Here is a 24722-nt window from a genome sequence, read left to right as displayed (position 1 = left end):
CGAAAATAGCATTTCCGGTTTCGTGTAGCGTTTACGTGGTAATTTACAAAATGAATAATTTCGCGAACGAGGAGAGAAAGATAATATAAGAGATGAGGAAAAAAAGAACAAGTCCGTCAAGAGTTACGAGTCGAGAAATTAAGAAGCGCGCTGCAATCTGGCTCCAAATGGATGATAAGAATAGGTATAATCTCGCACGCAAGGCCGAGGAGATGCGCGAAACTCTTCGAGGACGCATCTGCTCACCTCGTAATCGCGAAAAATTCTATGTGCGGAAAAAAGCCGGCAGCTGCAAACTGCCTCATCATGTGGCATACGCCCGAACAATTATTATTAGCTCGTGCGCACGATATGCACAATCTACGTGTATTATATATACGCCTATTTCAATCTATACTTTTACGTTGAAGCGTTGAATAACTGTCCCTTTAATGCAAATTATCGCAATACTATATCATTATAAGCTCACAAAGAAATTACATAAGGAATTGGAAAATCCCTTCCTAAAAAAGCACATATTAAAGTCATTTATAGCATTATTATCACCATTTTATTTAGATATTATTTTGCGAATATAATGTAAAATGCATTGTGGAATATATATTATTTCATCTATTTGCAAAATTTTTACGATTATCGGGTATTAGATTGATGAGCACTCTTCCATCAAATTAGTGTAAAATAGTGTTCCTTTTTATTTCTACTTAATTGACGGTTGCGTGGTTGATCGAACCAGTTTCTCTGATATAACTGACCTATACTTCTCATGTCCAGGGACTGTGGCACATATAAACATATCTTGGACAGTTCTATCGCTTTATATTCATTCCAAACATATCACTGCCAAATCGTTCAATTCTTCATTCTTCATGATACAACTTTCCAAGTTAGACTTTCAACCTGGTTTTTTCTTTTTGCATCATATATCCATCATTTCTTTTCCGCTTCTACATCTTTGATTTTCTTTATCGTTAGAGGATAGATAAGAAATTTTCTTTGTTCAATTTTTATTTTTATCTTTTTGTCTCTCTCTCTCTCTTTTCTAGTTATTTTTTTATGTTCATTCTTATTCGTTATTTTCTCCATCCATTAATATCCTTGAAATGTTGCGCTTGTTTCTTTTTCTTTTCAGAATAATCGTGAAAACATTTGTCGTGTAATAAAACATCTCGTCAAAGATCTTATTTAGCTCCGAGTAACCGGTCCGTTATTAAAGGAAAGATGAATTTGAGCGAAACAAAAATGCTCGTTAAGTGATTATTAACATCAAATTTATTAGCATATTCGATCTTTGTATGAAATCATTTTCTTTATCTATCAATTAATTGCCTTAAAAACGGCGCAAAGAATTTAAATTGATTCGTGCCTTGCTGTGAGATTCAATTAACTTCGAAGACACTTTATTCGCACGTGATTTTTAAAAAGATGACGTAGTTTGGAGAAAACGTATGCCAAAAATCAAGGTCCTTGATCGAATGGATCATTTAAATGGTGTCGCGCGATGACAGTCGTTTTAGCGAGAGACTTTCCCAAGCTCACATTTAAGTCAAGTACTTACCGCACGTCAAACCCTCTTTATAGTGTGTGAAACAGCGCGGTCGCTACAATAACGTCGTTTGATCCCTCGAAAACCGCGGCGTATTCAAGTAGTCTTTTCGAGTGCGCTTGGAACGATCAATCGTTCGCATCTGTGTGTTGGAGAAATTGGAAAATTTCCTCCGATCAGTTCAACTTTAAGGGGATACTGACTTTTCTATTTTATCGACAAATCTTATTTTCATTTAACTATTTATTGGCTATACAGAATGAGAAATCTTTTTCTAGAGAATTAAAAAGTATTCATAATAAAAAAAACAAATCTGGGCTACTATATATGTATATAAAAAGAACCAAGAAAGTTAAATAATTATAATTTTCTTATCGGTTAGGGTTAGATTAGGGTTAGGTTTTGGTTAGGTTAGGTTAGGTTAGGTTAGTTTGTAATACGACATCATGCAAAAAAAACTGTAATTACTTAACTTTCTTGATTTTTTAAACATATGTACATATATAGAGTAGCCCAGATTTATTATTATCAATACTTTAATTCTAGAAAAGGATTTTTCATTCTGTATAGCCAATAAATAGTTAAATAAAAATAATATTTGTCGATAAAACAGACCGAGTTAGCATCACTTTAAGATATAGTTCCGGTTTGCTAACTAACTTAACTTAAAATCTCTAAAAAAATGTTCTTTAGTTTGTTTTCAAATAATGTAAATATGTGTTAAATATCGGATAGGAATAAATCCGTGACTTGCAGTACGTATCTTTTGACCTTTCATGTTCCCAAATTTGTACGTTAGCGAATCCCCGCTGCTTTGCAGCCGCGATCCCCACTGTTTGGACAAATTCGATGTTATCTTCTAAAATCGCCTTGTACACATGAAGAAGCAAATAAAGGAAGAGATTCGATCTCTCCCGGCGTCTCGATCAAAAACCTCGGCTGTTACGATTTTCTGAATAGACTGGACTTTTCAAACATTGTCGATTCGTAGCATTTACACGTGATCTCACACTCGAATGCTCGACATATCGGATTTCGAAGATCCCTGACCTTCAAATGAAAAGAAGCTAGTTGACATGCGACAGGTATTTGCTACATCAATCGATATTTTATATAGCCCGAATATTTAATTTCATTCAAAATCTCAAATCGAAGAAAGCATTTAGAATCGAGAAGCTTACTAGTATTGAAATTCATGGAATTTCGTATTTGCCCATCTACAATTTCAACCTCTCTATTTTTTCATTTGTGTCGATTGATATATCGAAAGTCGAGGAATTCTCGACATCGTATGTACGGATATAGTTTGAATACTCCCATCACTTTTTTGTGTTCATTCGTTCTTTTGAAAAAAACATCAATCTTTTTTGTATATTATCCTATTTATTAAGCTGGTGAAATAAGTTTGCGTCCAAATAGATTTGTGTATTATTATTATTATAATGATATATTCTTCATAATATTTTGCGTCGTGCCTCCAACTGATATTTTGAAAATGACGCGCCGACGACGCGTGTTGGTTATATACGGGCTATTTGAGAGCTGGCGACGGCATTCTTAGGGGTGTTTCTTCTCCACTGTGCTCGTTGCACAATGTAACACTATCCCCTTTTGTAACAGCGCAACCTTGAAGTGTCTTTAATGCGAAACCTAGAGCGCGCGAGTATACTTGTCGTCCTCCATTATTTTTTTATGAATATTCTCGTTATGAGCATTTAAGAGGCCGGAACTTTAAGGTGGTATTTCACTTTTGTTCGCGTATACGGCTTATCGATGCTAATTTACAGACATTCTTTAACCTTTCTAAAACTTTCTAAAATATATTTTTGCATGATTATTAAATGTAAAGTGTTTTCAAATTAGTCAATTTATTTTTGTTAAATTATTTGTTGAAATACTTTGGATGTCATCTCATAGTCGTTAATTAGTATTTATTGTTCCCCATTTGTACCGATGCATATCATAGATTAGGAAAATTTATATAGGATAGGGCTCTATTGCCAATGCTCATTATTTCCATTTTCTTAGCAGCTTTTCACTTAAATTGGTTTTTCACACAAATACTTTTCAAATACTTTTCATCTAACGTTTTAACTACGTTTAATTATAAACATGATATAAATAAAATATAAATATTATATATACAAGGTGTTTCGAAATAAGTGCGAAAAACTTTAAGAAATAATTCTTTATTGAAAATTAAGGAAGGTTTTTCATATAAACATATATTCTTTCTTATATCCCTCCCTGAAGAATTACACTTCTCCAAAGGGGGAGGTGAAAGGTTTTTAATTTTTTTCTCAAATTTTTTGGACAAGTTGGAAAAATGAAATTTAGTGGATATTTTCCACTAGTAAAAAGGATATATTCATTAATATTTTTTTAATCTTCTCGTATTGTTACAAAAGATAATGAAACCAACAACCCCTATTCAATTTTTTATTAAAACTTTTTAACCGATCGAAATGTGATCATCTAAAAATATGCGTTAGAAAGCTTGATTTCTTTAGAAATTTTTTTATTTTTTTTATTTTTTTTTTTTTGTAAAATCAATAGTTTTCAAGACAAAATATAAAAACCTAATTTTCACCTTCCCCTTTGAAGAAGTGTAACTCCTCAGGGAGAGATATAGGAGTAGGTATATATTTATACGAAAAACTCCTTAATTTTCGACAAAGAGTTATAAATTTTTCGCACTTATTTAAAAACACCCTGTATAAAAAGTATTAAATTTTTACAAATATAATTGTCTTTGTAATCTCATAGATTAAAAAAATTATGAATTTATAACTCGAAAACTGTGGCTAATTGTCGCGATCGTTTTCTCGTGCGGTTTTTCTAGCAAAATGACGACGAATTCCCTGAATTTCGTTACAATCGAACGTTTTGCAGTAAGGGGTGTATTTCGTACTCGCACAATAAGTCCCTCAAGTGTCTTTAACGCGTACAGTAGCGCGCCATTCAATGGTCGGTGCTCACAAATACGCAGCGGGGTGTCCGAACTCTCTTGAGATTCGCCACTTTGATATGAATGTCGGTGATCGGGAGAAAAATTATAGTCTAGTCGGCTATGAGTGCGAACGAGCCTCCGTAGCCAATACTTTACCTCACGGCCCGGGACTTAATATGTTTATTGCTGTGAGAATGTCGGCTTCGGATAGGTAGTAGATTTTTATCTACCATCGCGCCTTTTAACTCTGTCTCGTAATGTTCAACGACGAATGAGTGAAAAGCGAATCCGAATCCTCCTCTTTAGTTTCGATAATCTCTTTTTATTATAATTTTTTATATCGCTTTGTTACACTAAATTTATCGATATTTGTAAATTCGTTGATAACATTATTCAAATGTCATTATATAAATGTTTTTTATATAATGCAAACAAAAGCGTGCCTGAGTAAAAAAATTATCCGACATTGGATTTATTCCTTATCAATGGAGTTAATTAATATGCCCTATCTACACCTAAGGATGATCCTCGTGGCTCATCCGACTGCTTTCGCCCGTTTACACTGCACAATTTTAATGTTGTTAATATATTTGTATCATTGACTTTAAATAAAATCGGTAATAATCAATCAATTTCCTTATATATATGTTCTATACACGAAGTAATCTTATGTTATATACATGAAATAATCTTGCATTTGTGAATTCAGATAAATTCAGATATATCAGAAATGTTTTTGGTTGGTACATGATTGAAAACCAACTTCAGTATGATTTTTGACCGTCTACACTACACTATTCACTCTGTTAACTCACAAGTAGAATCATCCTTAGATGTAGATAGGGCATATTACTGAATGATTTCTTTGTAAAGGTATTTCATAACTTATTTTATTATTTTATATAAAAAATATATATACACACACTCACAATCATAATACAATGACATAAATTGAATTTAAATGAATGAATGCATATTTTATTATCTTGTTAAAATGCTTGCATACTTTATATTGGATTAACGGTTTACATGATAATATTTGATTGTTTTATTTTTCATTAATTAATATCGCAATCATCATCGGGACGATTGTCATTGTTTATCAAATATAAATATAAAACTAATATATGTATATCTAATAATTTTTGTAAACTCACTCCGTTTTTTATATGTACCATATGTTACCTATCATCATGTACCTATCACCTAACCTAATCTATCATCTTATCATCTTATTGTAAAAGAATTTTATAAACCATTTATGATCGTAAACTTGCAAAAATAGCAATTCTTAAAAAAATAGAAAGACTAGAAATGGGTTATCTTTTATTATGTATGCTACTGTTTATGTAAAATTGTAATCTGTAAAGCTGCAGAAATACAGATTTAAATTATTTTTTTAAATAATTGAAGAATGAATGCACGTTGCAACAATAATATAATATTTTTCTAGTTGTACCGATAGAAACGATCTCTGTACAAAGGTCTGCTTTGTGCAAACTGAAGTCATCTATTAACAGAAAGATGAACTAAATTTAGACTCAATAATTCTCTAAAAGAATGCTTTTAAATTTTAAAAATTAATAATTTGATACACTTTATATCTGTTTTTTTTATTTTTTTATCATTTATATTTTTAGAAAACATTCTTATACAAAATAATTAAATGGTTTATTTTAAAAAGTATAGAAGTTTCGTTACTAAATTTGTTCAATTTAGGTATATAAAGTGTTTTCTCTTTTTTTTTTATTTTAGATAAAATGCAAAACGAAATATTTCGGGGGCAAACAAGTTTGTCAACTATCAATAAGAATATGAGTGTCGAGGAAATACGTATCGATATACCGATAATCGACAATAAAGAATTCAGGTAAATTGTCTTTTCAGCTGTTTTTATTGTATTGATTTTATTATTTGCAAATATATAAATTGAATATATAATTAAAATTCAACACATATCATATCTGACATTTCTCACTCGCATCTTAGGATGGATTTGATCGCGCGCATCGAAGCTGTTACGTTCAAAATAATTGAGCAGATAGCTGCTGAACAGCCACCTTGTATATCGTATTGCGACATTGATCGAAACATTGCTACAAAATTAAGTTTGCGCGAAGAAAACGCAGGATGCTCAAGCAATTTTCAACTAAATACAATATCCGACGATTCTTTGTTTAACTTTGCCAATAAGCAGGACACGGGAGAAAAAAATAGTTCTCAAAATTCGAAAAAAACCGTCGATTTTGCGATAAAAAACAGTAGAAATAAATTTATCCTAATGGTGATGATACTGTCCGAGGCTCATCATTTGTTGCTGACGAACACAACCAAGACAAAACGATCGTTTTATTACGATTTGAAGAATGAAACAACGAAAAGTTTGATGCCCACTCAAAGATCTATCGATTGTGCATTGAATAGTGTTGCTAATTTATTACAATGCGCCCCATGGGATTTGAGTAAGTTTTTAAAATTGTATTTATATAATAAATTAAAGAATATAATAAATTGTTTATATAAACAATTTAATAATAAATACATAAGGAGGCGAAAAAAGATTGGTAACCAAAAGGGTCTTTTCAGGATTGTTAGCAATGGCTAAAGGACTAGTGGCAGGAAATATGACCATCACACTACTCGATAATCGAGTTATCGATTGTGCGATACCAGGAGGCGTGCAGATCCCACAGATTACTTTAAACGTGACTTCAATTCGTGTGAAAGCCAACTTTGTCTTGGTTATTGAGAAAGACGCAATTTTTCAAAAATTGCTCGAGGAAGATTGCCCACGTATTTTAAAATGCATTTTAGTGACAGGAAAGGGCTATCCAGATATAAATACTAGAATGCTGGTTAATATCCTGTCTGAAAAGATGGGCCTACCGGTTTATATAATCGTAGACGCGGATCCTTTTGGTGTGGACATTATGTTAATTTATCGGTAATTTAAATCGAAATCGGTATATATATATATATATATAGACTTACTGGATCACCCATTTAAGGGAGATTCCTAAAGTTATTTGGAGACGATTTTCTTTTCTCAGCGAAAATGTCGAGGGAGATTATCATTTTTTACAAGCTCCCAATTTTTGCCATCATATATCTTTGTAACTAAGCTTTAAATTAAAATTCTATTAAATTAAATTTGATTTAAAATTAATTGAAAAATAGTTTTGTTAATATTTTATTTCCACAAAGCTTAGTTTGCGAAAAACTCTTTATTTTCAATTGCTTATAACTCGAAAATTATTATTAGAGGAAAAATCGTTTTCGAACAATCTTAAGAATCTTCCATTAGGCCCGTTCTACAATACGTCGTATGTCGTAGTCGGATGTCGGCACGTAAGCGATAGTCCAATAAGAAAATTTCGTTTTCGAAAAAGAAATTTCCTCATTGGCCCATCGCTTACGTTCCGACATCCGACTGCGACATACGACGTATCGTAGAATGGGCCTTAACAGGAGTTTGGTAAGTCTGGGACACCGTATATATATTGTAAGATTTATAGTTTTTCAATCTCATTCGATAAAATTCTCATATTCTATATTTCCATTTTTTTGCGATGTTATATATGTATATTGATTTCTTGTATTGTAGCTTTGGCTCATCGGTCCTTTGCAGACAAAACAAGAGCTTGGCTTGTCCTAATGCACGCTGGCTCGGAATTCATCCCTCGGAATCAATTAATTTAGGAGCGAAAATAGTCTCGCTCACCGAGATCGATTTCATGAAATTGAAATCCATTGAAATCAAGACTTACGTAAACAATGCTATATCAAAGGAGCTGAATATATTGAAGAAGGGCAAGACAGATATAGGAGCGTTGTTCTTTACCAAAAACTTTCTTACGGCAACGTATTTGCCTTATAAGATAGACGGCAAAAAATATATTTAAAATAATATCTTTAAGGCTCCTCCATACTCGATAGCCAAGTTCGTAAAATTTGTACGACAGCGCCACATTTGGCAAAACTATAAACTATAAAGCGTGAAAATGACATAAATTATTCTTGCGACTTACAGCGTCATTTATCATTTTAGTGCAGTGTTTCTATTTTTTAAATAATTATTATAGTGTTAAAATATACCGAAGACTCTCATTTTGTTATAATTTAATATGTAAAAGCAAATATTTATTTCATTTCGATACCTGTCAAACAGCGGGTTTTCATCCTTGATTAGGCTCAATTCAATTCGATATATACAATGTTATTTATTGCTTACCCAAACAAAAGGAAAGTTTTCGATATATTTTACAAGTCGGTTCTATCGATTACAAACCCTATTTTATTGAAAAATATTTTTATTTTAGCGTGAGTCGCAAGAATTTTCATGGTGTATTTTCTCGCTTCTGACGTCATCAATTCAAGATGGCTGCAGTGAGTATGCAGGAGCCTTAAGATTATCTAATACCTATATATTTGAAATAATCTTTTTTCTATCTCTCTCTTTCTCTTTTTTTTCTTTATATATAATTAGAAATTCTTTTTATAAGATTCTTTTAATTTATACAAAAATATCTAACTGAAATTAAATGAAATTCTATATAGTTTTTACTTGTATTTTCTTATAAAAAATAATATCAAAGATTTTTTAAAACTTTTATTGTGAAATGAAAATATAAAAATAAAACACACACACACATTTTTATGAAACAAAAATCAATATAAATATTATTTTTTTTCTTTTTGTTAAAATAAAAACTATAATTTCTCTGCAATCTGCAATTTCGATTGTTCATCAAGACTGTAACAAAAGAATAAATATTTGATAAATAAATTAAGACTATTTTTTCAGATATAATGTAACAGTTTATTGAAAACACTTTATCCGCCCAATGTCCGGGCCGAGCCTCGCTGATATTAAAAAACGCAGAATCTTAATAACATGATTATTTTGTAGGTGTTGAAGATAACTTGGACATTATCCGCGAAATCGACGATACATTATGAGTTTATAAACCAAGAATAATTTTAATTATTCTCAAAAAATTATACAATAAGAGAAGGAGAGAAGTTCGAATTCTCTCTTTCTCTTTCTTTCTTTCTTTTTCTTATAATAAATAATAAATTTTGATCAATATTCTAATACCTTTTAATTGCATAAAATGAGAGAAGTCACGTGAATACATATATAAAAAATATTACAAATATCGGAGTAATATATGTCTCACCGATCCACGTTTTATAAGTATGTAAAAAGCAATTTTGCATTAAAAAAAGCTATATATTATATATGTAATAACATGATTATCAAGCATCTTATTAATTATATTTTCCTTTTGATATGCTAGTAAATTATGTTCTTTTCAGCAGACCAAAAAAAATAAACTTCAATCAACTTTTATTAAAGCTCTCGCACATGTATCACTTTTTTTCGGCATCACCGAATACAAATGACTGATTAGCCGATTTCGTGGATATTTTCGGTGCAGGGGGGGAGTCCGTGCGAATATCGCCAAAAATCTAGTATAAATTACTTTCGTATCCAATCCGAATCGAAAGCGAGAATCGATCAAGCATTCCAAATTACATCCGTAACTGTTATCGAATGTGTATCAAGCATTTTAATGATGAAATAGATATAAAAAACAATCTTTCTAAATAGTCGAACACACGCTTTCGAGCAGGTACAGACTCGTTTGGAATCATAAATCGTTTAGAAAAAAAGTATCACTCGTCATCAAGAGGTCAATTTGCTCTCTGTTGCTAGTATCGATCGATTGTCAAATAATGAAATTTTAATATACATTAAAAAGAGAATTTCGATATTCTCGAATACAGATAAAAATTCCAAAGTTATCTAGAATTTACATGTAAAGTATCCCCTTTTAACAATAAAATTAGCGAAATTAAATATTATACAGAAAGAGTGTTAATTACACTACAAAAAAATATTTTTTTTTTATTATTTTAAACCAGACAAGGTGGATTTTTAGATGTTGAAAACGATGTCACAAGCCAATTTTCACCAGCACGTCAGGTTTTCGAAATAATTGAGGTTTAATATGCAAAAAATGACTTTTTTGCAATAATTGAAATTTTTTTGTAAAAAAGGTTAACGTTATCTGCAAATTCTGATCAGATGTTATAAATGTATTGTTCATATATAAAATGCATTTTTTATTTCGGTATCTTACTTTTTAGTCATGTTAGGAAGAATTTAAATACAGAACTTTGCTGATTGTGAGATAGCAAATATTCCGCCTATGATGATGAATTCATATAATTATACTTATAATTTGTAGTTTAGGGCTATCGATACACATATACAGTATAACTTATCGTTTCACGTAGGTCTCACTAAATGTAGATTTATATACCTATAAAATGTCTCATGTCTCATTTTAATTGCCCACCTTGAATTTTTCGAAACAAATGCATTTTCAAAAAAATGTTCCAGACAAAAGTTGTGTGATCTAAAGGACAAATAATGGTAAAATCGATTTTGAAAAAAATTATTTTTTTTCTAAAAACGATTCTTTTCAGGAACATCTCCATATATGAGAACTAGTTCATAGCTTTAATCTTTCATAACATGACTAACAAGTAAGATATTGAAATTTAAAAAATACATTTTATAGGGATGAACAATATAGTCGTGATATTTGATCAGACTTTCCAGATAATGTTAACCTTTTTTGCAAAAAAAATCTCAAATATCGCAAAAAAAGCCTTTTTTTACACATTAAATCTCAATTATTTTGGAAATCTAAAACGTGCTAGTGAAATATTGTTTGCGACATCGTTTTCAGTATCCAAAAATCTGTAAGAAACACTTTGTTTGGTTTAAAATAATTTTTGGCTGTAAACTTGTTATTTATTCTTTTTTATGAAGAATCAATAAGGAAAAATAACTGAATTTTTTTTTTTTTATATAATCTAATTTCTAAATTATCGGAGATTGATGCGTTCTGTTTGACAATCGACAGTCGATGAATTTATGTGACAAATGTACATAATCCATACGAATTTGTTCGTGCATTCGCACGGGCCCGATCCTTATATCTATTTCCGCATGAACTACTTGTTTTCTTTCAATATGTTGCATTGTGTAGATGTGTATGCATGTATTTTTTGTATATGCCGAATGATTATGAGTATACTTTTCTTTGCTCTTTATGCTTTTTTTTCTCTTTAGCTTAATGGCAATAATATGTTTTACCAAAAGCTATGGATACCCTTACGCGCTGCTAAGGTTTCTTTGTTGCGATTAATCTCATAACTCGCATGCTTGTTGCGTGTCTGCCTTTGTGTGATAACTTTTTTTCCCATTGCTCTATGCTTACATTTAATTTGCCTCTCACTTTCTTCTGCCATTATTATTATATTTAATAATTGATTGTGATTTTTTTTAGACACACACATATTCTCCCGCTTTCAATCTCACATTCGCTCTATTTTTTTTCTTCTTTCCTCCTCCTTCCCTGTAGCTTATTTCAATTTCAATTAATCAATTGCTTTTTCTTTCTCTTTCTTTCACACACACACACACACACACACACACACACACACACACACACACACACACACACACGCACGCACACACACACACCTACACTCTCTTTCTCCCCTCTCTCTCTCTCTCTCTCTCTCTCTCTCTCTCTCGTTTCTTGTATTTAACAATTCGTATTTCTATCGCTCATAATTCGCGTACATAATTATTCGGGGATAAATGGAAGCGATATTGTTAACGACAAACTTTTTCTTGCACTACAAACGGCCATTCATTTGTCGCGAAATGGAGGAATCTCGTCGAATATATAACGTTTGGTGCATATTGTATGTAATACAATTGCCTCTGTTAATTTGAAAATTTATCACAAAGATTTATTAAAAGGTAATGAAACGGGATTTAAACGAATTTTCGCTTAGGATATATTTGAAACTTGTCCAGCGAAGCCAATAGACAATTTTTTTCCGAAGCCTCCATTAGGCGTCGTATTTTTTTGTACTTTCTACAGTCAACAGCGGGCACATCATCTCTCTAACGACCCTTTTTGCGTCTACTTCTATTCTCACAAAAATCGCTCTCGCAAAGTCTCTTCGGCCGCAATAGTTTGGCGATACTAGACTTCGCGCACACATCGCGGTTTACAATATACAATACATACACAAACCATAGCGATTCATTCACAAGTATTCATTAAAATTATTATTAAGTAGCTTTCTTTTCTCTCCGCTTCTCTCTATTTATTATCGTTTGATTAGTTGCACTAGCCTTGATTGTCGGCATTTAAGGGCTGCTGATCATGCAGCGTACATAATATGGCGACACTTCCTTGTCCAAGCGCGCCTCTTCCCTAATTAACACTTATATAAGGACTCGTAAATTATTTCTTTTTTCAAACTTGAAATTGGATTGACAATTCTCGAATATTAGCTATGATTTGATAAAGTTTTTGCGATAAAAATTTATTTTTTAAAGCAGAAAGGCAGTACTAGGCGGATTGTTTTTTTTTTTTGTTCACTGCGCGTGATTTGACGCAAAACACATGGCTGTGTTTTTTAATATTCCAAAATACGATTAAGTTAATAAAAAGCAATTTTTCGCTCTCAACACTTTCAGCATAAATATTTTATAAAAATCTACTATAGTATTACCCAGATAGCCAAGCGTTCCTTGGCATAAGAAAGAAAATCGTTGCTTGACACAAGTTTTCATTCAGTTGTCATTATGTTGCTATCATCGAGATAATAGAATTTCGTTTAGGTTAACATAAAGGCATTATACGAACAATAGTTGCCTACACTAGTTGTTAAAATTTTAGGTGGAAATTGTTTTCGTCTGTTGCTCTGTGATTTCCAATAACTTTGTATTAAGAAAGCAATTGTTGCTCTCAAGTTGCTCACAATTGTCGATAGCAATAACAATCGACAATTTAATAGATAAAATCGGAAGCCGCTTTCCTCAATATTGAAAACAACTTAATCAAAGCAATTTCAAGTAAATTGATCGGCAACTTGCTATCTGGGTATTTAATAAATAAATAATAATATAAATAATAATATAAATAATAACACTGGTCAACACTGATATTATTGCCAATTATATTAGATCGATTTTAGAATAACTTTGTGTCACTAATTCTCTCCGAATATGGCATTGATTTTCCTAGATTGGCTCTAATTTTTTAGATAATGAATGCCCCATGAAAAACTAAAAAATGCAAAAAATGTAATGGTTAGGCGTAACCTATCCCCAAATCATATAGAAACTAGAAACCGTCTCAAATTATCTCAAAAGTATATACATATATGAAATACCTAATGGCATTTTATGCAATAAAATAACAAAAACAAAGTAAGCTGATTCAGATAATCATAATTAAATCATAGAAAAATGCTGTTTGTATGATTTTTTTTATGTAGGTCATCAAGCTCACGTTGGAGATAAAAACAAACCCTGCTGCATATGTCAGTAGCTGCAGATCATATTGGAACAAAATCATAATTTGAGTAACCATTATTTCAAAAACTAAAGTCAATTCGGCATAACTGTTGTCATTTTTGGATTCAATATCCCCAAAATATCCTAAATTGGTTAAAACATCCTTGACAACTAAACAAAAGTTTTTTGTTGACCAGTGTAATATAATAGTAGATTATAAAGGGTTTACTTTATTAATAAAAAAATATATAAGAAGTTTTTAAATCTATAATTTCGAATAATGCAAAGAAAATCGAGATGTCAAGAGTCGCAAGGCAATAAAATTTTCAATTTTCGCATTCCATATTCTGAAATATATATGTATGTGTGAAAGATACCTTAAAGATATCTTACTAACGCCGCAGATATTTACGAGTCCTATTATTTTTCGACATTGTGGAATGATCATTAGATTGTTTCCGAGCATTCACTTCTCACAATGGTGGAACAGTAGTAGAAATGATTTATATGTGACAATAAGCGTACGATGTCTCGCCATATTTCGTCTTCTACTGTTCCACCCAAAATTATCGTATATATTCGGAAACCTCCATGTCGAATGCCTGATCGCGCCTGATCGATGATCAACAGCTAATCATCATGACGATTCTATAAGTAGGTATATCATCTGTTTAGTATCATCGTTCATCCATTCGGGATCGATTAATTTATCTCGAAAAGATATACAACGAGTCTAACATCTGCACCTTCGACAAGATTCGAATTTACATACATATATGCTCTATGACAAGTATATTTTTATAAATCTTGTCCAAAATCTGTCGGAGAAACCAACCACGATACAGTTCGTTCTATGAATCCTCTCGCGACTTCTCTTCTCGGCATCAGCGCAAGACCTCGTCGAAGGAACCTCTCACATTTCTCATAGGTGTATACGTATGTACAAATATCCAAAATTCAATTAGAGGGAAGGAGGAGGGGCGGATCGAGTTGGGAGTATGTAAGGGGGGGGGGGGTGGAACAATTTCTTTACGCGTCACGATACATAGAACTAGGCGCCAAGCTATACAACACAAAATTTACAGTAGCCCTCTGTCCGGATTCTATATATATATATAATGGTAAATATGTCGATGCCTGTGGACGAACGTCACCGCATAGGCGTAGATACTTTTTTTTCCTCGTTTAAAATCGAGGAGGCACCAGTGACGTAGCTAAAAAAAGAAGAACATGAGACGCGGAAGCTTGCAAACTCTTTCTGTGAACAAACGTAAGTATTCGATTTTAAGATTTTCAATCCACGGGTTTTCATCAATTTCACCGTACTGTCGATTACAGTTTGCAGAAGAAATTTTTCCCTTTATTGAGATATTCAAGTAATACACACTATAATTTAATAAACTCTCCGTGTGCAAATATGCGAGATACAAAAAAGAAATGCAAGTTTGCAGACTTCCTCAATAAGCTCTGTACGTTAAAATCTTATTCAATTCGTAATAATCGTGTCTTTAGTCCGCTCTACGAAATCTCAGGCCCTTTCTATATAAGCGCCCTTAGAATTTGGAACACAGCAAAACGTTAATGACGAGCTTGCAAACACCCGATGTCGATATTTCGCAATGTCGTTCCAATGTTGATGGTTGACTACGACTTAGGGATTTGCAAGTCGTCGATAAGCTCCGCACATAATAATTCGGTCTGCGCTTTCGAACACGCATTTCGTTTTCTCTTACGCTCTTCGAAATTTGCCCAAAATCGATTTCACGGCAATTTGGTGCACTATTATTATCGAACAAATCGCTCGCGTGCGAAATTACAAATCTTTGCAGATCAGAGATTCATGTTCAATGACAATTCAAACATTATCTAACGAATTATAGAACTATCGAATATCGAATCCACGTGGAAAGCGCGAAAGACGTCGTTCAATAATATACAAAAATACTGCCAAGCAGAAAAGAGGATTCGTCGTTTTTTTCGTTCTCGTCAAATATCTTTCATGATACCTGAATTTTCTCACGACTCAGTGATGTATGTATCACTAATTGCACATCCAAAGAAAGAAATGAATGAGTTATCCAAGAGAAATCTGTAGATGAATGATACATGCACATTATAACGATATTGCTCGTACAAATATCATCTTATTTCCTTGAGTGGAAGTCACTCCCCATCTTCCTTCCGCATAAATTCGCATATACGCATAGTTCTTTCTTCATTTTCTCTTATTGTTAGTCGTCTCGGATAAAGGTCGTGTTTCTGCTTTTCTCACCTTGTCACATTTTTAATTAAACAGCCTGATTTATTTCGCGATTCAGGCTTCAAACGAGTTTTATTCTGCTCACGAGTGTAATTGCCGTGATTTCGAGGACAAGTCTCCGTTTCAACGTTCGTACTGAATGTATCGCAAGTAGGCGCACTAGAGACAACAAAGAATTTTTCGGCTTGAGGCACTAGGAGGCATCCAGAGCGAGGCACTCGGCGAGGAAGTCCTCCATGGAACGATAAGCGTGTCCGAGCACACCCGTCAGGGCATGATCTTCGTCCGCGTAACTCTGTTTTCCCGAAAGAAGCGATTAGATAGATAATTATATAGTAAAAAATTTAAAGATGCTGTATTTGCTTCTTTTACCTGATATCTAAAGATGACTCCCGCTTTGGACAAAGCCTTGGCGAAGGCAACGCCGTGTGTGTAAGGCGCAGTGAGGTCAGCTAGACCATGAAGGAGATAAAGGCTGTGACTAGGTACTAATTTCGCTTTTAGCGTGAGATCAGCTTGAACGTAACCCTTGTAATTCTCAGCTGGAGCACCAAGGACTCGTTCCGTAAATGCAGAATCTACGGTTAAAGAAAATTTAATTTACGAATTTTAACAATAATTTGACGAGAACTTGGTTAGATGGCGTGCTTGGATATGTATGGGAATGTAATCAACAGCTGTTATTTATAAGAATATTTTTAGAATATAATATAGAAATAAGTATAAAAGCGGTTAAGACAAATCCTTAGGTAAAGTAGAAGCGGTATAAATGAAGGTAAGGCAAGAAAGAATATAGTATAGTAAATAGGATCAGAGAAAGGTGAGAACGAAGCTTTAAGATTATGGTATTGCGCGGGACAATGAGCATAATAAAGAAAAATAAGGGACAAGGAAGGAATAGAGAGGTCGAAAATAGGCAAAAGAAATTAAAGGTAAGAGAAAGTAACGGTATGCAAAAAGATAAAGAGGAAACAAAAGAGGAAGGAAAGAAGATAATGGCTCGTATTATGAGCTCGCATCTATCTCTAGATGTACCTCTAAAGTTAGAGGCGCAGATAAATGTACATCTAAAATCAATCATATATTTATCGCACATTTAGAGCTTACATCTATCTCTTAGATGTGTCTCTAAAGTTAGAGACGCAGATAAATGTACCCAAGGGCACATTTATCGAGAGTAGCATAAATGTGCTATAAATGTGGTACAAAATAGGTTTTTCAGGCGATTTCCTCTAGATGCGCCGCTAAATGTGCGCTCATAATACTACCACATTTATCGTGACACGTTTAGAGACATATCTAGAGATAGATGTGCGCTCATAATATCGCCACATTTATCGTGGTACATTTAAAGGTACATCTAGAGATAGATGTGAGCTCATAATACGGGCCTCTCTAACTTTAGAGACACCTCTAGCTTTAGAGGTACATCTAGAGATAAATGTGAGCTCATAATACGGGCATAATACGGCTCATAATACGGGCATAAATAGTAGCGGGAAAGAGAAAAGAGAAGGAGGTTAGATTTGAGATAGACGATGTAGAAAAGTTAAGAAAGGATATAAAAAATTTTAAAGAAGAAATAAAAAAGGAATGTAAGGATATGTGAAGAAAAAGATAAGAAATGATAGAAAAAGAAATGTGGAAAATATAGAATGGAAGAAAAAAGAGAAAGATTGGGTTAAGAATAGTAGAAGATAAGGTAGATGAGTTAGATAGAAAAATGAAAGAAATATGTGAAGTTTTAGAGAATAACGAAAGGGAAAGAAGATCTATATAATGAAGGTAAAGAGAAGAGAAGTATAGATAGAAGTTTTAAGCATAAGGAGTAATAGTAATAGTAGTTTCGTGTATCGCAATGCTCAGATATAAGTGAAGATAGACTGAGTAATAAAGAGATTAATAACAATAATTTGACAAAAAATTTTTATACAATTTTAAGAACGCGCACGCTTGGGTCAAATACTCTTTATATACGAGAAGTATTCACGTACTGTAGTACATCCAATCGGCGATTGGATTTACCGCGACGCCACACTTGAAGATATTATCCTGACTCCCAAGCACCATAGCGGTAACGTATGCACCATAGCCCCATCCCCAGACACCGACTCTGGTGACGTCGAGATATTTGTGCGTTTTCAAGAGATGTTTTAGCACGGTTAGCTGATCCTGTACCTCGACGCCGCCTATTTTTCTGAATAGATCCTTCTTTCCTTGACCTCGAGCGCCGCGTACGTCCAGTCTTACGTAGACGACGTCATTATGACTCGACATATACGTCCCCCAATCTATCCGGAACTTGTCCGTGACTGCCTCGCTACCGGGACGGCCGTTTACTTCAACGAGCACGGGAAACGCCGCGTCCCTGAGCTCCTCCCGCCATGAAGGAGGTAGCAACAATTGCACCTGCGCCCGCCAACCTTGAGGTAATGACACCTGTCAATTATTTGGCAAATCAGTAATATCAGATATATAGCGATAGAGTCAATGATCGAATTCAAGACACAGGCAGATATACTCACCTCAAAGTTTCTTCTGGTAGGCAACGCCAGTTCTGACAACTTATCCGCGCGTTGGATTCTCGTGTCGTATAGCACGCGAACCATTTTGTGCGATGACGTCATGTGTACAGCAGCGAGAGGAAGGCCGGGACCCTCGCAATATAGTACGTAGTAACCTTGTGCGTCATTGTCCACTGGTGGACTGACAGAAGCACCGAAGTGCGTGCAATTTGTGTAATAAAACCTGCAATAAATTTTCTTATTTATTTTAACATACACAATCGATTGTATCGATCTGGCGGCGTCATATCTTTTGCGGAATGAAAGAATCAAACTTGCCTACTGCTCCAAAGAACTTCCCCAAGATCACACGTGACGCACAATGGCTCCAAAAGACGAGGATCGTCCGCAGTGGGATCTTGTACCACATAAAGATGTCTCTGACCAGGTCTTTTCTCTCTGGTGCCTAGATAGTACACGAGATGTGCCTTGGTATCCCATGCTAAGATTTCGCTTACCTGTTTTTTTTATTATTATTTTTTTAGAGAACATTTACGATTAAATTCTTATATATTTTTATATCATTTTTATAATAATCTCTTTTTCTCTCTCGTTGCATCAATCTCAAAAGATGCTCACCTCGTAACGACCATGAGAAAGTATCGCTATTCTCTGCTGCGTGAGGGTGACGTGCTTTATATGCGTGAAATGCTCCTTGTCGCCTTCCTGCACTGTGGCCAGCAACAAGAAGCTATCGCCATCCGGAGCAAAGAGAGGATGCGGTTGAGCATCCAGCCATAGCCCTTCAGGCGCTCTCTCCGAGTGGGTCTCTTCGCATTCCCACATAGGAGCGCGACAGGCCGATACCAACGACAAATTTTGCATCCTTGTCATCCAAACGACAGCGATCTGCGAAGCATCGTCGCCGACCCAACCAGCTGATATCAAATAATAATCTCTGAAAACATTTCGCGAAAACGGATTTCGTCAGTATACAAAATTACAAAGATAAAGATAGCCGAGATACTTTGTCATATTTTTTAATTTTTATTAAAGAACTTTGCTTATTTTTATAGGGGAGTCTTTCAGAGATGAGACATATACTAAATTGTAGGGCATCATGAGAGGATTGAGGTGCCAATGTCCAAAATACTCGCCAGTCAATGTTAGGTCAACGTTATCAATGTTGGTGTATAAAGTGTATTCATTTTGTTATCTATACTTACACGATGCTTTCACGCTTGCAATAAACTGATAATTTTTTATTTTGTACTTAAACATGACTCTCAAAATTCTTGTTTTTGCATTCATCCTTTCCCAAAAATTTCTTTTTGCATCCAAAACATCTCCTCGAGGTGTCTTGAACGTAAAAACAGTGCTCGTACCGCAAGTTGTTGTTCTCACATTATGTCGGTTATTTGGTATCTAGGATATACTAAATACTTTTTAGAAAGTATACAGATACCTTCTGAGCCGAGTAATAACGTATTTGTTATCTTGGACAACTCTGATGATGAGCCATCAAACGAATAAATGACATTATTAGGTTCAGAACAACTTCCGGGGGGGGGGGGGGGGGCAAAATAGGCAAAGTTCTTTATTTAGAGCAAACATTTAATTATATAATTTATTAATATCAATTAAAAACTCTGCAATAATTTAACGTACTGTCCGTCCAAAGACGGCGGCGGCTTCAGCTTCGTTTTTGCTGACAATGTCGTATTTCCCATGCCACTGTAATTCATCGAACTATTCCCGAGATCTATAATCCACAATTCGATTTCTGGGTTTGGTGAACCCGGTCTCGGATATCTAATTGATCTGGAAGGCGGGAAGGATTTGGATATCCCAAGAGAACTCGAACCGGTTCCATCTTGATCTTGCTGCATATCGAACCAGGGAAATTCCAACACACTCACTCTGGTGTCGTTGAACGTGGCGTAAAGGATATGCGTGCCGTCTGGACTGGGCCATGTCGCTTGCGGTTTCGGCAACACTTCTTCCTGATACAACCAGTCGGGCACTCCGTTGTAAATAATTCCGGGTACACCCGTATCGGTCAAACGAACGTCCTCCGCCGTAGGTCCCATTCTAAGATAAATATCGTTTTCGAAAATCATGAGAAGACCGGTCGTGTTGCCTAACCAAGCGGCATGTTGAAATCGTGTCTGATGCATAGGTCGCGATGCTTGGAAGTGAAGTGGTATCTGATGGCTATCAAGTAGAAGATTATGAAAAGAAATACATAATATTAACTACATAATATGCAGAGATTTTAATTACATTAATACGTCTTTAATATACAGAGTGTTCTAAAATTAGATCGACAAACTTTAGATGATTATAAAGAATATCAAAACAAGCCAATTTTGTGAATAAAAATAAATATGTCCGCAAATAAGCCGTTTTGGCACTAAAGAATTAGAGACTAAAATATTGTTTGATATATGTAGGACATTGTTTGACATTGTTTGAATAAAACATTGTTTGACATTGTTTGAATAAAACATTGTTTGACATTGTTTAAATAAGACGTTATTGACTAACAATAAGTTCAGTATCACAGCATTGAGTATTCATTGTTACACTCAGTATTCATTATTATTTAGACGAATTTCATGTTCGAAATGAACAAGTTTTCTTAGGAAGAACTGATATACATCTTTATAGGGAAGTTAGATACGGAGAAGAAAGATAATGGAAGAGAAGAAAATATACTTTACTTCAAAAACCATTCTAGTGCCAAAACGACTTATTTGCGGACATTGCGGGTTTATTGACAAAATTGGCTTGTTTTGATGTTTTTTATAACCACCTAAAGTTTGTCAGTCTAATCTTGGAACATCCTGTATAAATATAATTTAAGAGATTAATTTTTCAATATCATAATGTGATATAATTTGAAAAGAAATTAATAGAACAATATTTATATATACTTCTTTATTATCTATTTTAATATACATCTATATTAAATTTTAAAATTTTTTAAATATATATTACACTGTTCAACAAAAAAAATAATGACTTTTTTTCGAACATCGGAACGAGACTAGTCCTGGAAGTTTTTTTATTGCAACCAAAATAAAGTATGTTGTTAGGACTTTCAACCCAATTTTAAATTTGACAATTTTGACATTGAGTTCAGCGACCTAAAATACTTTTAAGTAATAATTGAAAGTTATTTGGTAAATCATTAATGACTTAAGTCACAGCTAACTTCCGCAATACACCCATATTTAACTATGAATCTTATTAATTATAACAAACACCAAAAATTCCTTTTGAGGGTCGAAAGTCCTAACAACATACTTTATTTTAATGGCAATAAAACTTCTCTAGCACATATTGTAGTTATCATATGACAAAGTTCGTGAAAATAGTCCTTTTTGCAACTTTCTCAAAATTGTGACGTAATGGAGCAATTTGGAAACCGGATTCGTGTTCAGCGTTCAAAAAACTTATAAGAAACGACTATTATAGTCTCGTTCCGATGTTTTTTTTTGTTGTTGAACTGTGTTATGTATATATATACAGGGTGTCCCAGACCACCCGTACACCCCTTTTAAAATGAAAATAAATGGCTTTTATAAAAAATCGCGAACATTTTTTAAGTAAATCGGGTATGCTCTATCAAATGGTGATATTTTCAACTTTTGATTCCGACCGGAAATTAGTTACGCCACAGGAACATTTGAAGTTCATAATTTTATCACAGTTACTTTCAAGGTCAATTTTAAGATTGACAGAGGCACTTTCAGAATAAACGTTTGATACAAAAGTTTCTTATTTTTTCACGTACAATTCGAATCTGTAATAAAAAGTACTATGTTCCCCTCAAAAAATTCAACTTTCGGTCCGGATGGCGTATTTCCGGTCGGAATCAAAAGTTGAAAATATCACCATTCGATAGAGCATACCCGATTTACTTAAAAAATGTTCGCAATTTTTTATAAAAGCCATTTATTTTCATTTTAAAAGGGGTGTACGAGTGGTCTGGGACACCCTGTATGGTATATACACACACACATACATCTCAAGAAAAGTCTAATAAAATTATTAAAAACAATATTTTCTATACATTTAATCACTATATGCACTTACTCGTTTGTGACATCGTAAACGGTGTACTGAGCAGTAAAAGTGTTTCGAAAGACCTGCATAAAAATTACCCATTTGTATCATATAAAATATAAAATATATGGATCGGAAAAAGTTTATAGTGCATAGAGTCTATGTTTTCTAAATAGCGATAATCGTCTGTTAACTGCAACTAAACTGTGTTGCATCGTATTACATGACTGAACATCGCCGATAAACCACAGATCGTAAAGTTAGGACGCAGTTGCCGTCCAAAAAACTTTCCCCGAAGAAGCTTCTGCGTTTAAGCTTTAAGCTACTTACCGGTTTGACATCCTGTCTGAACAGTACATAACGTAGATCAGAGCTGCACTCGTAGCCTTGAACATTTTGTTGTCTCTGAAAAAACAGTAAAGTTTTTAAAAATTAAATTAGTATTTACATTATGTTAATTTTACACAATATCAAACTGAATTTGATTTTAATATAACAATTTAATTTATAATGCAATTACATTGTATGTGCTATTAAGGACTTCATAGCGCATTAAGAAGGTCGACGACGACCAAAACTTGAATCAATTTTTTTATAAAAACAAATTTTACATTATAATATCTCCGTTTATAAAGCACATAGAGCAAATACTTTTATAGAATGACACTTTTATTATATAATTCGTACTCAATCTATCGATTGAACATAGTAAGAACTCGATCGGTTCAGCCGTTATTGCGTATCTGAAATCTATGATACTCTCAACTATCCGATTCATATATACAGGGTGTATCAGACCACCCGTGCCAGCCGAATATCTCGAAAACCGAAAACGGCAGACAAAAATGTTTCCTACAAAAGTTGTAGGGTTTCAAGTAACGCATTACATAGTAATATTAGTATGACCTTGAATAGCGTTGTCAAAGTCACGTAAAGGTCACCTTGGGTAATGCTAATGCTGGCGGTACTGTAATTTTCAACTCTTGTAACTCCAAAAATACTTAACGAAAAAACATTGAATTATAGTGTTTTGGAAAGCTCTCGAGGTAAGCTACAAGAATATGCAATGAAAAATAGGGGGTTCCATTTAAGAAATTAAAGGTGACCTTCACGTGACCTTCAAATGAATATCCAAGGTCAAACCAATGACATCATCTTATGTCCTCCTCGAAGTCAAAAAACTTTTGTATGAATCATTTTTCTCTAAAATGCATTGTTCAAAAGATATTCGCGTGGATTGATTAAAATGGCCCACCCTGTATACACACACACACGCATATATATATATACTTAGTGATGACCACGTCACAGTATATATAAATATATATATATATATATATATATATTTATATATACTGTGACGTGGTCTTCACTAAGCGCATTTACCCCAACATAATCGCGGGGCAAAAAGCCGAGCGGCCACGCCAATCGCGAGAGAGCGAGAGAGAGAGAGAACGAAACCGGAAATCCCAGAGAGACTGAGCGCCGCATTATTAATTAATATTAATTCGCGTGTATTTTAATTTATTTTCGGGAGCCTGACGGAGAGAGACTATTGTCGCCGGAGAGAGAGAGGGGGGAGAGAGAGAGAGAGAGAGAGAGAGAGAGAGAGAGAGAGAGAGAGAGAGAGAGAGGGGGGGCACGCCAAGTTTTTGTTCGTCATTTTAATTGTTTGAATACCTGGTCTAAATCGTTTTGACTGTGCAGATGCATCATTCTTAAAAATACAAAGATGATTCTGTGATAAATTTTATATTAGATCAGATAATAATCTGCAAAATACACATTTATATTTGGCTGAGTAACTTTTTTAAATATTTAAAATAATAAAACAAATAAATTTTTTATAAAACATACATTTTTATTTATTTGGCGCAATTTTTTGATATCATTATTTTTTTTAGAAATATTTAGTTTTTTTACAATAATTTAAAAACAGTGTTTTTTGTATAACACTTTTTCACATGGCTTGTGGACTTGGCGCCCTTTTTTTA

General features: G+C 33.7%; 2 protein-coding genes across 7 annotated transcripts in view; one reads left to right on the top strand and one right to left on the bottom strand.

Moving 5' to 3' along the window:
* Positions 1 to 4392: 4392 nt before the first annotated feature.
* Positions 4393 to 8553, top strand: Mei-w68 (meiotic W68). The gene is made up of 5 exons (XM_083041721.1): positions 4393 to 4513; positions 6252 to 6366; positions 6486 to 6958; positions 7083 to 7440; positions 8101 to 8553. Exons 1-5 carry the CDS (start codon positions 4393 to 4395, stop codon positions 8396 to 8398), a joined length of 1365 nt encoding a protein of 454 aa, XP_082897847.1. The 3' UTR covers positions 8399 to 8553.
* A 3528-nt stretch (positions 8554 to 12081) lies between these two features.
* The window catches only part of LOC145938062 (inactive dipeptidyl peptidase 10), a 98496-nt gene continuing 85855 nt past the window's right edge, over positions 12082 to 24722 (bottom strand). For 5 of the 6 annotated variants that reach the window (XM_083041404.1, XM_083041403.1, XM_083041405.1 and 2 more), the window contains 9 exons: positions 23059 to 23133; positions 22759 to 22811; positions 20326 to 20871; positions 19297 to 19615; positions 18997 to 19175; positions 18679 to 18901; positions 18148 to 18592; positions 16526 to 16731; positions 12082 to 16448 (listed from right to left, as the gene is read on the bottom strand). In XM_083041404.1, the coding sequence (XP_082897530.1) occupies positions 16347 to 16448; positions 16526 to 16731; positions 18148 to 18592; positions 18679 to 18901; positions 18997 to 19175; positions 19297 to 19615; positions 20326 to 20871; positions 22759 to 22811; positions 23059 to 23133 (2148 nt within the window). In that variant the 3' untranslated portion in view covers positions 12082 to 16346. Of the gene's footprint in view, positions 16449 to 16525; positions 16732 to 18147; positions 18593 to 18678; positions 18902 to 18996; positions 19176 to 19296; positions 19616 to 20325; positions 20872 to 22758; positions 22812 to 23058; positions 23134 to 24722 lie in introns of those variants that run through there. The other variant, XM_083041408.1, reaches the window with a different exon arrangement.

Source organism: Prenolepis imparis, unplaced genomic scaffold (assembly GCF_030444845.1).
Source record: "Prenolepis imparis isolate NDT839.2.m4 unplaced genomic scaffold, iyPreImpa1.0 SCAF_7, whole genome shotgun sequence".
NCBI classification, from domain to species: domain Eukaryota; kingdom Metazoa; phylum Arthropoda; class Insecta; order Hymenoptera; family Formicidae; genus Prenolepis; species Prenolepis imparis.
This window is presented reverse-complemented; position numbering and strand designations above follow the sequence as displayed.

Coding starts and splice junctions, on each gene's coding strand:
- Mei-w68 (XM_083041721.1), top strand. CDS start 4,393: ATGACGACGAATTCCCTGAATTTCGTTACAATCGAACGTTTTGCAGTA. Junction 4,514..6,251: donor CAGTAGCGCGCCATTCAATG/GTCGGTGCTCAC, acceptor TTTTTATTTTAG/ATAAAATGCAAAACGAAATA. Junction 6,367..6,485: donor ATCGACAATAAAGAATTCAG/GTAAATTGTCTT, acceptor CTCGCATCTTAG/GATGGATTTGATCGCGCGCA.